Genomic DNA, 12,288 nt, shown 5'->3' on the forward strand with positions numbered 1-12,288 from the left:
TACTGCTTGATCAAGAGCCAGCCCATTTGTACAATCTAATAGTGTTTACGAATAATGGAACTTTCATGAGCATAGAAGAAAGAAGATGATGCAGTTAATAAAGATCAACCAGTTGTTTTATATTAAGCTAAAGATTCCTCAGATGCAACATGAATACATTTATAAATGTTACAACTCAATCATTCGTTTCTGTATTCGTTATAATTCCAGATAATATTCACATGCACTACTGATTATGTGTACTGCATAACTATTAAAATGCAGACAACTCAATAAGTTCCATATTCTGAAAACTGAGTTAAATTAGTCATACTGTGCCATTACATCCGTCTCTATGGCTAAGCCAGATATCGGTTGATCACCGGAAGCACTAAAACAGCGGCTGCAGAGCGATGGGACCAACTCGAGGCTAGTAAATTACGATCAAGAGAAGTATTGAATACTTTTCAGTTTGATAAAATTAATTGACGTTAATATGGTTGTCACAGAAATAATATACTTCCTCTTTTTCAAAATAACTGTCCACTTTTGGAAAAAAAAATTGTTTCAAAATACTTGCACTTTTAATGTCACTATTCAAATTATAAAGTTCAGTTAATATTTTAAAGATGAATTTTACGCCACACACAATTATTGTATCACTAGTTTCTATTTACAAGACTAATTGATTACCATAAACAATGGTGTAGTTAATATAGTCAAATGAAATAAATATGATAACTAATATAATTTTTTTAACAATGTTAGAGTTTCTTAATATGTGTAATTTTTTTAAAAGTGAACAATTATATTAAAATGGAGGAAGTAATAACTCGTCAAGAGTTCAAATTGATTTGACATCATTAAATATTTTACTGTCCTGTCTCGATAAATGATTTGTCGTTGATAGATGATTTGCCAAGTATCGATTGTAGGGGACTAGCTGCTTTTACTTGTATACATGTGCATAAATGGATGGATAACATGTTGGCCAAGTGCTACATTTGCAGGCACTGGTATCCTGTTAGCTCAATCCCATTTGTTGCAATGAGGTGAGACAAGGCTCTCAGAACATATGACATGGTCTTTAATATCAGGAAGGCCACAGATGACTATATCCTCAAAACTCTTGTGTTCCATATTGTACATAACCAGTCTCCTCCCATTGCCTTTCATCAAAATTTCATGTTCACCTAACATGCATACAGGCCTTAGTGTATAGAACATGTTATCAGGTTCATTAATAGTGACTTTAGTCCAAGAACTCGTTACGCCATACTCCTTCATCATCCAGATATCCCAAGTGTATGTTTGGTTTCCATCCACAGTCAAATGATACACATATAAGCACAAAGAAAGGCATTTTCCAAGAACTGTGAGCCGAGCTGTGTCGATTTGGCCTTCTTCATTTTCATAAATATCTGGAAGTGGGACTTCCCTGAACTTTTCTGTAACTATATCAAATGCTGCAATGATCCATTTGTAGTTCCAGGTAATTGTAGCAAGCCAGTGAACGGAACCATTTAAGAAAACTCCGGAACAAGGCCAAGTGTCTGAATGGTTAAACGGAGAGTTTTGAATCTGTTTCCAGCAGTTCTGTCTAATTGTATATACTTGGACTAACATTTCAGGACAGTTTTCAGAATCGTTGTTTTCTACATTTTCAACATTAGGGAAAGTAATTGTGACTATCTTGTAATCATTCGTAGATGCATCGAAGCCAATGCCATAAATTTTGCGACATTTTGACCAACTTGACGATTTATCAGGCAATTTCTTAAATTCTAAGGTTGTTGGATTGAGCAACACTAATGTGTTATCTTCGTAGACAAGTAAAAGCAAGCCATTACAAGAACTCAAAACTTGGAGCCAATGGTTAGGGTGCTCGAAGTTGAGTTTTATCGGGACCTCATCTTCAATGTTACTTAGAGGCTGGTTTGATAAATTGACCGAGTAAAGGGAGTTTGGGGGAGATGCGAGGATGAGTTTGTGGTCATGAAATCCTTGTTTAAGGTATGTTTTGACAAAGTGAGGGTCGCAGATTAGCTCGCGCCATGGCCTTGACACACACTTGCATTGAGCTAGTGATTCAACCGGAAGGCGGAGAAGTATGTCCCGAATAAGATCTTGTTGGAGAAATTCATTGCTAGACATTTGTATTTGGTACAGAGGATGTTGCAAGTTCAAAGTAGATACTTGTGCATAATTTTCAATTCGGATAAACAAAAGTATTGTCAATGTAGGAACAAACCATAATCTAATTGAGTTTAATAGTTTATGTCAAAGGAACAACTTAATTCTCGCTAAGCCATCCTAACACTAATGGCACAAGTTAGTTTTCTATTTGTGGTGATCAAAATGTGCCCCCAAATATAGGAGAATCAACTTCAAATGAGTGCAATCACATTTACTAAAAAAGATACAACAGAAAATTACTAATGGTATTCCAGTATAAATAGAAAATCTATGATATTATTGGCAAAACTATTGACACAAATTATAAGGAAGTAAAGATACTCATTGCTCAACAAACTAGCATTCCACCAAAGCAAACACTTCTGCAGCGGTAGCTGCATCATCTATAAGTTCTACCATTCCAAAACGTAATGCAGATAGCTAATATAGATATTTAATTTCTAAGAGACGATTTTGACAATAGCTAGTGCATCAATAGTTGACAAACTGGTCTGGCAAAAGTTTTGCCATGCCTCTTCTTTCTGCTCTTCACCCTCCGATGCCTCATCTTTCTGCTCTTCACCCTCCGTGAATGACTTGTACATTAGCGAGACCATATTTCGAGCTGCTTCTCTTGCCTCAGGGAGCTTATCATTCAACAGTTTTGCAGCCATTTGGATCAACGGAACCAACCCAAACTGTTTCATTTCTTCAAGCTCCTGTTTACAAAATTGAAGTCATGTAAATTCACTTGTGGCCTCATCAGTTATAGTTAGATACATAGTGATAACACCAAAACAACAGTACCATCTTCGAAACACATTGAGATAGTGAAATTGCAGCTTTAGCCCTGACCCTTGGGTTAGCATGAGTACCGTACACACGGAGCTTTTGGAGCATGGGGAGTGGTGAAATGGAATCCACCATTATCTTCAATGCCTTTTCTGCTTCTTCACACACAAACTTTTTGTCTTGAGAAGCCTTGAGCAATAGCTGTAGAAGCTGCAAGTTTAATGGAACACCAATAAATACAAACTACCCATCGGATTAACAACAATAGACAACTAGATTTCATAAATTCAATTCATAGTTTACCAATTAACCTTCAAACTACCCATCGAATTAACATTATAGACAACAAAAAATCGTAAATCCAATTTATAGTTTACGGATATAAATGGTGTATATACCATTTGATCAAGTGCATCAGAAGAGGTGTCATCAAGCAACTTATCACCATAAGATTTAAAGATATCCGATGCAGCCATTATAGCAGTCTTGCACAAAGCACTTCTCGGATTCTTCATCGCCTTCACTTGCACAAGCATAACTTTCTCCCTACAAACATCAACAAAATCTAATCAAAACCCCCTTCTTCACTAATCAATTCAAAGAATTCAGAATAATTAAAACAAATCGATAACAGGCTCTTACGAGATGGGAAACAACAGATCAGAGTGAAACAAAGCAAATCGCCTAGCATCGTTCAGAGAGTCGCACACTTTCACCCAATCTTTCGATTCTAAGCCCTCCGTAAGGCTCTGCATTTCATAAAACAAATAACATCCATTAAAACCCCATCACACTATTCCAGAACAACACACAATTACAGTTTCGCAACATAAACTAGTAACGAAAAGACGATATAACTAGGCTCGGCATTCCAACAAACAGGTAACAGGCAACAATTTAAACACAAACCTGGATCTTGAGATCAGGGTCAGTAAGGGGCTCAAGATCATCAGAAGCAACATAATCGACGGCATCGGGTATCGTAACGGGAGGCAAAGGGGCAACATTCTCATCATTAACAACATTCAATTTAGCAGCAACTGACACTTTAGCTTGCTTTTTGGGCCTTTCTTGAGCCAAAGGTAGAGCATTATCAAGACTTCTCAACGCCATCGCGAAAATCGATAAACAAGAATATTTGTGTGTTTATATAATTGTGGAGAATGAGATAAAATTACGAGAAATGAGTCGAATTGTTTAAGAAATAAGGGGCTAGGGTTTGTGAAAATGAGATTATAGTGTGGATTTTGCAACGGTCGAATTGTAATTTGAATTTTTTTGAATAAAAGTTGGGCTTGATGGTAACGGTTACTAAATTAAAATAATAAGGCCCAGCAGCTAACTTTGGGGGTACTGTAGCTAACTTTGTGCTAATGTGTACGCAGGCCTAAGCGCATTTCCAAATACTCCTCGTCTCGATTTAAGTGTCTTGTTCGATTTTTGATGATCAATTAATCAAATTTTTGATGATCAATGCTTTCAAAAAAGAATTAATCAAATTTTGACTGTAAATCTTTATAACAATGTATTCCCTTGGTCCCATTTATCTGTCCAGTTTGACTTTTATGCGTAATTTAAGATGCATTGATCGCATATTTTCGTTGATTATTTTTCATTTTTTTTTTGTGAATAAAAATTTAAGATTTGAATTTTTACTCACAAAAAGAAAATTTGAAAAATAATTAACGAAACTATATGATCAATGCACCTTAAATTACGTGCAAAAATCAAATCGGGACGGAGGGAGTAAATGGATTTTGTTGCTGGGAGTCGAATTTGGCATCTTATTTGTATGTGTGTATATATATATATATATAAATAATAATATAAATGTTTATAACATGTGGGATTTGAACCTAAAAATAGATTAAAATTTAGTTTAAATTATGTTGTTTAATTTGCATTACGGGTTGCATTTTATGTTACATTTTAGGTTGTAATTTAGATAACGTATTTTTGCATTTTTTTTATTAATTCAAGTTGCAAACGTATTTGTAAAAAAGGTTGAACGTATTTTTACAAATATTTTTAAAAAGTGATAATATTTTTGCAAAAAATTTATAAAACTTGAGTATTTAAGAAACAAACCCCTAATTAAAATTAGTGAAAATACAACTTTAACATGCTCTTAGTAACTCCTGAAATAGCCACAACCCACCACTCTTAACTTATATTTTCAAAAAAAAATCGTCTTTTTTCTTTCTCTCATTTTTTTGTTTCTTTATAACTTCAATGTATTTTTATCTATAAAATATTAGATAAACAACAGGTTTAAGGATTATTTTTGGAGATACACCTAATTTATTAATATTTATTGATAGTGGGTTAAGAGTTTTGTTGGAGATGCTCTAAACAGGACCCCTGCATTAGGTGCAGGAACTAGGGCCGTACTTGAATTGAGTACACTGACCTAATCTAATTCTTTTTTTACCCGAAAAAATTTGATCAATACAAATCGAATAATATAATTTTTTACTTGTTTAATCCGAACCTATGACGATCTTGAACCGCCTTCAACTTTTCTTTCACGGTGTTAATCTTATCAAGTGCATTTTTAATAATGTCAGGCCCCTCTAAAATTGTCGTACCTTCTTTATTCCAATATAATGGACTTCTACACTTTCTTCCGTATAATGCTTCATAAGTTGCCATTCCAATACTACTATTCCAATACTACTATGAAACTGGTTATTGTATGAAAACTCCATTAAAGCAATATATTCGTCCCAAGAACCTCTAAATTCAAGTATACAAGCTCTTAACATACCTTCCAAAGTTTGGATTATCCTTTTCGAAACGCTGCAATGAAATTTAACCTTGTACCCAAGGCATCTTGAAAACTTTTCCAAAATCGTGATGTAAATATGGGATCTCCGTCAGAAACAACAGATATAGGTACCCCGTGTAGTCTCATAATCTCATTGACATACCTCTTTGCTTCAGACTGACCAATACCACCACCAGCACTAGTAACTTTTCCCCGACCTTACTAAAAGATGTTCCAGTCCCCTTAACTCCCATGTTCAGAACTGTTGTCTCTGATGCAGCTTACCCATTGTTTAATCTTTCAGACATTCTCTCACAAAATGTCCTTGTTCACCACAAAAATAGCACCCTCCAGAAATACTTCGACATTACCCAAGATGTTGTCTATCACAGTGTGGACATTTAATTTTCGCTAGAAGGGTTGATGGCTGATTTTTGTTGGTATTCCCAGAAATATAGGTACTTCCACCCCTAGATCCAAAAGTAATTCCTCTTGTAAATGATTGTGCAGGTGAACTAAAATTCTGATGTTTGCCCGATCTTCCACCAAATCCACCTGAAAATCCAAATCCTTCTCTTTTGGGCATTTGAAAGAAAGTAGGCTTTTCCTTGATTAGTCATTCAGCCCTGATGGCTGCAGCTCGTAAGTCAGTGTAACTACGAAGATCTCCAGGAGTAATCTTACTTCGAATGTCATATTTGAAACCTTCTTCAAAATGCCTACATCGATCCCTTTCAATTGAGATAGCCACCGCATAATGAGATAACTATGTAAACTTTACCGCATATTCAGCCACACTCGTAATCCCTTGTTTCAAAATTAAAAACTCCCTCTGCTTCTCATCCTTGTATATCTCAGGCATATACTTGTCTCTGAACTCATGTAGAAAATCATCCCAAGTTAATATTGGTGGTTGTACAACTGAGTCCAGAATAGTCTCCCACCTATCATATGCATTTTCTTGTAGCAATGACACTGCATAATCAAACTTCTCCTCTAGAGCACAACACATCATAATTAATACCCTTTCAGTTCTTTTCAACCATTTTTCTGCTTCAGCAGGATCCACAGTGTCAGAGAAGTCAATTATCCCTATCATCCTGAGTTTTTTTTATATTCACGCATTATATGTTCATCTTCAGGAACAATTCCAGGTCCTTCCACTTCATATTCTAGATCTACATTGTTTGCATGTAACTGTACTTGTGGAGCATGTGATCCACTTATAGACTGTTGGCCAGCTACTCCTCCACTACCTTGTGCAATAGGAACGTGAATATCTTGATTCATATCCATAGACCTATAAATATATGCATATAGGTTAAACCTATGTAATTATAGATTATTATATGCACATGAATACATATATGTCCTAAGAATCATATCTCTAATCTGATACCAACTAAATGTGACACTCTTGTACCTTATTGTATTTGAATAATTTAATCTAAGTATATATATACTCATAAGACTGAACAAATCCAAGTGCTAAAATTTTAAATTCACAAAAATATATTTATTACAAACACAAACCCGCATTTTTACTTAAGTTATACAAACAGAGTTCTACACAAAACTTTACAAACGATTGTCAAAAGACTTAGCTACATATAGCTATATATACAAGTGCTAAAGAATAGGAATCCAGAGCATTAGCTGGCCAACCTGTGACTTAAACTTGTATTTAACACCCCAAACTTGATATCACGCAAAAGTCTAGTTTTTAGGATAAACTGAAAAATATTTGCATTTGATATGAGTTGAAACTCAATGAGCATGAATCAGTACAACTTCTACTCTAACAGATTTAACAAATATATAAGAACAATAAAATACTTGTTTAATGTACATGAATACATATGCGCTAGTATTCCCTTAACTTTTGTTGTTGTGACCGATCAATCTTTTAGTATCATTCTGAAATTTACGTTGTTTCACATTATTTGTCTCAAGGGCTCATAGTTCACGTTGATAACCAAAAAGCTAGAAATTCACATTGATAACCACAAAGGCTACTAATTCACGTTAAAAGGCTAGTTAGGCCTATCTTTGATACTATAGTATTGATGGTCACAACGCCTTTAGTTAATCGAAGTGTTTATGCATCTTTACAACATGTTTAACAAAATCCAAGTAGCAGGTTATACGATTATAATTAATTTACAAGCAACACAACACAGTAAGTATACAACCAAATATTATAAACAGTTCACAACCAGCACAAGTAATTAAACAATATATTCAAGTAATATTCTCATGATCAAGTAATTAAAACGAAGTTGTAAACATAATTATATTATAACAAGATTCCAATTTATACCCACCTCCTACTAATTACGGTCTGACACAACTTTTACAAATTCTTTAGAGGGTCGGACCACCTACTCTTGTGATCTTAAACCAAAACGTGGCTTCCTTTGTTAAAAGAAAAGTCAAATCCTTCCAAGTTTTGATAAAGTGAACTAGTCTGAATTTGAGCTATCAAAAATTGCATTTTTATTCTCTATTCTTCTTAAGTCTTGGGTTAACTTTTTTTCCCCCATAAATAATAAACCTCTAGGCCATGTTTATTTGATGGGATTAGGGAAATGATTGGATTATAATTCGTAAAAAATAATTATCCCTTGTTTGTTATGAAAATTGGACCTAGGGATTGTAATCCCCGGATAACTAGTAACATAAAATATAGCTCAGCCAATGAGATAAAATAGTTCATGCTGACCGCATGTATTGTGTGGGATTAAAAATTGATTGGACAAATCTACTCTTATTTAGCTAGAAATATTACAATTTTATACCAATAAACGTTGTCTTTCGCTCTTCTCGTATTATACTTGTTTTTCACTCTTCCGTCTTCTCACATGTACGTGACCTTCATAACTTTAATACATACAAATACATATATGTATCTATAGCTCGCTTTCCATCTCGTTACCAATAGCTACAAACATTTATCTTATTACCTAGTAAGAAAATTTTGAATCTTTTTTAATTTTCATGTTTCCAGGATATAAACAACTTTCGATGTTGATGATTATCTTCTAAATTTTGAATAATTTTTTTAAATCTGAAGCATGTTTGATTGGAGTTAATGTAGTGATGTGTCTATTTTGTGGTGTTTTGTGTTGTGTGGTAATTTTGGTGTTATTTATTAGATAGTTTTTTTCTATTTTAATGTAGACAATCTATTTTTATGTAGACAATCTGTTTGTTTATATGTTTGAGTCAGAATTTGAATATTTGTTCAATATGTTAAGGTTTTTTGTACAGAGGTGATTTTCTACCATCATCTCTACTTAAGAATTATAATCCCTTAAATAACTTAACAAACAAACATATGATTGGATAATTCTTGGGATAATAAGGAGATGATTATAGTGAACGGATTATAATCCTTCGAAACAAACATGACCCTAATACATCTAAGTTCATTTGATACGTGTCCTCCCTTGGTACACTAATCAAAGTCTCCCGTAGCGACGTGTTTTTCATATTTTAATTCTGTTATTAAATTCTTTTTTTTAATTATTGCACTCGACTTAACCATTTAGGTCATAGCCATATAAATCTTAATACTTGTCCTTCCATTTTTATTTTTACTACTTTTCCTAATATAATATCTATTATATAATATATTGTCATACTTAAAATAATAGGCTAAAAGATTGCCTTATTCATTTTATTTTTAATCTTAAATCTTGTATCTTGGCTTTGTACAATTTGGCACCACATTAACTTAGTGCAACACTGCCGATTTATTCGTCTCTAATTTTTTTATTATTTTAATCTTTCTATTTTTTTAATACATGTGCCCTTATCTAGCTATCATTCCGATATCAAATATTATGTCCACGTGATGGCCATTTTTTTTGTATTTTTAAATCTATGCTTTTGACATAACCATGACACCTGCTTTGTTCATTTTGTCAATAATTAAATCACTTGTCCTTGGATTCATTTTCAATTAAAAACCAATCTCAATAATTATTCCATAATATATATTATTTTATTCATAAATAAATATGGTTAAACTTTTAGTCCAAATAACACATCCGAGGTCCCTTGTAACCTTAAAATTAAAACTATTTTTTTCCAAAATCTAAAATAATGTAAATTTAGATTTGCATATTAAAATGTAATAATTGCTTTTATAATTATATTAAGCTAGCACATAAACATCTATTCACAAAATGCACGTAAGTAAGTAAATATTTTGCACATTAAACAATAAATTATATATAATCATTATTAATAATAACAAGCAACACTTTTAAAATATTTAATAAACTACAAATTCCTTATGATTTCATATTCAAATGCATACTCATGTGTGCTTGTTGGACACAGATATAACATTAGTACTCAACCTTGTTTCCGTCAGAAAAGTAATCTTCGATCGAATAAACCTCCTGAATATGGGAATGTTGAGCTCTGAATGTCCAAGAATTCCCCAGCCTCTGGACATTTCAGCTAAAGAGTTTCATGACTTCCGGCGGCCTTGCCTAACAAGCGCCGCTCCTTTAAATTCAATATTAGTGGATGGGACATCTGAATTCTTAGAAAATCCCTCCTCCAAGTTGATATTGCAATGGCCAACAATATTTTTGGTAAACGTATTCAGGGCTATATTATCAACATTGAACTTGGCCAATTCTCTCTTATCATACTGATTCTTGGCTTATATTTTAATATACGGTTTTTCTATATTGTGCTCATGGAAACACGATAAGCACAAATTTTTATAATGTTGGCTTGTTTTGATTGGCCAACATGCATTTACAAACTACACCAATCAAAATACTTCAAATTTATAAATTTTAGTGTTTAGCATGTGCCCATGGGTACACACTAGACAAACCCTTTAATATATATCATTTTACTACCTTTACACGGTATTAGGGTGGCTCTAACGGCTGTTCCAATAGCCAAGAAGTAAGAAGAGATATAGAAAGAATGTTGAGAGAAGAATTGGGACAATTTTTTTCATATCCTCTTTCCCACCTGAACATAACACAAATAAAGGAAGAAAACAATAACTACTCCTAACAACTAGACATGGGCATCCCCACTACTGCCTTTATTTCAGCAACTAAAAACAAACAATGCAACTAAACAATTTAACTAAAGACTTATTCAAAACAATTCAAATGACTGCACGACTAGTTCAATGCACATAACAATCCACCCCACTTGAAGACACCTTGTCCTCAAGGTGAAGTTGAGGATAACAGCGAGCAAAATGCCACTTATTCTCCCAAGTCGCCTCTTCCCTGGATTTCCCCAACCATTTAACCAGAATTTCCGTCTTCGGTCGGTAGTTCCCATTCTACACAACTCGCTGCTCCAAGACAAGCTCCGGTTGAGGCACGGTAAGTAGCTGAACAGGTTCATGAATAGGAGGTGGTAAAGGTTTTGGCACATGCCCTTCGCTCTTGTATAACAAACTTATATGAAATACATCATGAATTAAGGAACCAGGAGGTAACGCGAGCCGATAAGCAACCACACCCAGTTTCTCTAGGATTTTATACGGAACAAAAAATCTCGGACTTAACTTAGCTGAAGACCTGTATGCCACAGTTGTCTACCGGTTCGGCTGTAATTTAACATAAACATAGTCACCCACCTCAAAAACCAACTCGCGTCTATGGCGATCTGCAAATTGCTTCATGCGATTCTGAGCCTCAAGGAGATTGGCACGCAAGGTTTTAAGCAGCTCATCACGGTCCTGAAGGTAGTCTTCAATAGCTTGGACCTTAGTCGTGCCTGAAACATATGGTAAGAGTTTAGGGGATAATCACCCATAAATAACCTGGAAGGGACTGAGCTTGGTGGAAGTATGAACCGAAGTATTATAGCTATACTCCGCCCACGGTAGCCAATCCACCCATTTCTTATGCTTATCACACACAAAACAACGCAAATAGTGTTTTAAAATTCGGTTAACAACTTCCGTTTGCCCATTGGTCTGCGGGTGATAGCTATAACTCATGCAGAAAACCGTTCCTTGCAGTTTAAAGAGAGCCTGCTAGAAAGAACTGATGAACACTTTATCACGATCACTAATAATGGTAGAAGGAATACCATGCAAACGAACGATATTGGTGATAAAATCCCGAGCAACACTCGATGCAGTAAACGGGTGACGCAGGGGCACGAAATGAGCATACTTTGAAAGGCGATCGAAAACCACCATGACCACTGTAAATCCATTGGACACCGGCAATCCTTCCATAAAATCCATACTAATGTCCTCCCAAACTCTTTCTGGTATCGGCAAAGGCTGTAACTACCCGGTAAGTTGCATATTATCCGTTTTCGCTCGTTGACATATATGACATTCCCGGATAAACTGCTTCACAGAATCTTTCATTCCCAACCACCAAAAATTCTGTTTCTATTTAGCCAAAGTCTCATGAAACCCAAAATGACCAGCTTCGAGGGAACAATGACATATCTTCAACACCATGGATAACAGAGGAGATGTGGAACTCAACAGGACAACATGATCACGAAACCAAAATCCATCGCGTGACACAAGAGTTCCTGCCACTTGACGAGGGAATGAAGTAGGC

The 12,288-nt window shown here is 34.7% G+C and overlaps 2 protein-coding genes across 2 annotated transcripts; both read right to left on the reverse strand.

Annotated features, from left to right (window-relative positions):
* Positions 1 to 1,008: 1,008 nt before the first annotated feature.
* LOC141715604 (F-box/kelch-repeat protein At3g06240-like) lies at positions 1,009 to 2,191 on the reverse strand. The gene has a single exon (XM_074518743.1). The coding sequence runs from the start codon at positions 2,131 to 2,133 to the stop codon at positions 1,009 to 1,011; it is 1,125 nt and encodes a 374-aa protein (XP_074374844.1). The 5' UTR covers positions 2,134 to 2,191.
* A 240-nt stretch (positions 2,192 to 2,431) lies between these two features.
* LOC141677831 (uncharacterized) lies at positions 2,432 to 4,241 on the reverse strand. Its single transcript, XM_074483909.1, has 5 exons — positions 3,856 to 4,241; positions 3,589 to 3,695; positions 3,345 to 3,492; positions 2,962 to 3,156; positions 2,432 to 2,873 (listed from the first exon to the last, which is right to left on the reverse strand). Exons 1-5 carry the CDS (start codon positions 4,057 to 4,059, stop codon positions 2,616 to 2,618), a joined length of 912 nt encoding a protein of 303 aa, XP_074340010.1. The 5' UTR covers positions 4,060 to 4,241; the 3' UTR covers positions 2,432 to 2,615.
* Between the last annotated feature and the right edge of the window lie 8,047 nt (positions 4,242 to 12,288).

This window comes from Apium graveolens, chromosome 1, assembly GCF_009905375.1.
Source record: "Apium graveolens cultivar Ventura chromosome 1, ASM990537v1, whole genome shotgun sequence".
Taxonomy (NCBI): domain Eukaryota; kingdom Viridiplantae; phylum Streptophyta; class Magnoliopsida; order Apiales; family Apiaceae; genus Apium; species Apium graveolens.

Excerpts from the sequence above, each read along its gene's own strand:
- LOC141715604 (XM_074518743.1), bottom strand. The coding sequence starts at position 2,133 with ATGTCTAGCAATGAATTTCTCCAACAAGATCTTATTCGGGACATACTT.
- LOC141677831 (XM_074483909.1), bottom strand. The coding sequence starts at position 4,059 with ATGGCGTTGAGAAGTCTTGATAATGCTCTACCTTTGGCTCAAGAAAGG. Across the intron at positions 3,157-3,344 it reads CTGATGCACTTGATCAAATG|CTTCTACAGCTATTGCTCAA; the intron begins GTATATACACCA and ends TTAAACTTGCAG. Across the intron at positions 2,874-2,961 it reads CTCAATGTGTTTCGAAGATG|GAGCTTGAAGAAATGAAACA; the intron begins GTACTGTTGTTT and ends TTTTGTAAACAG.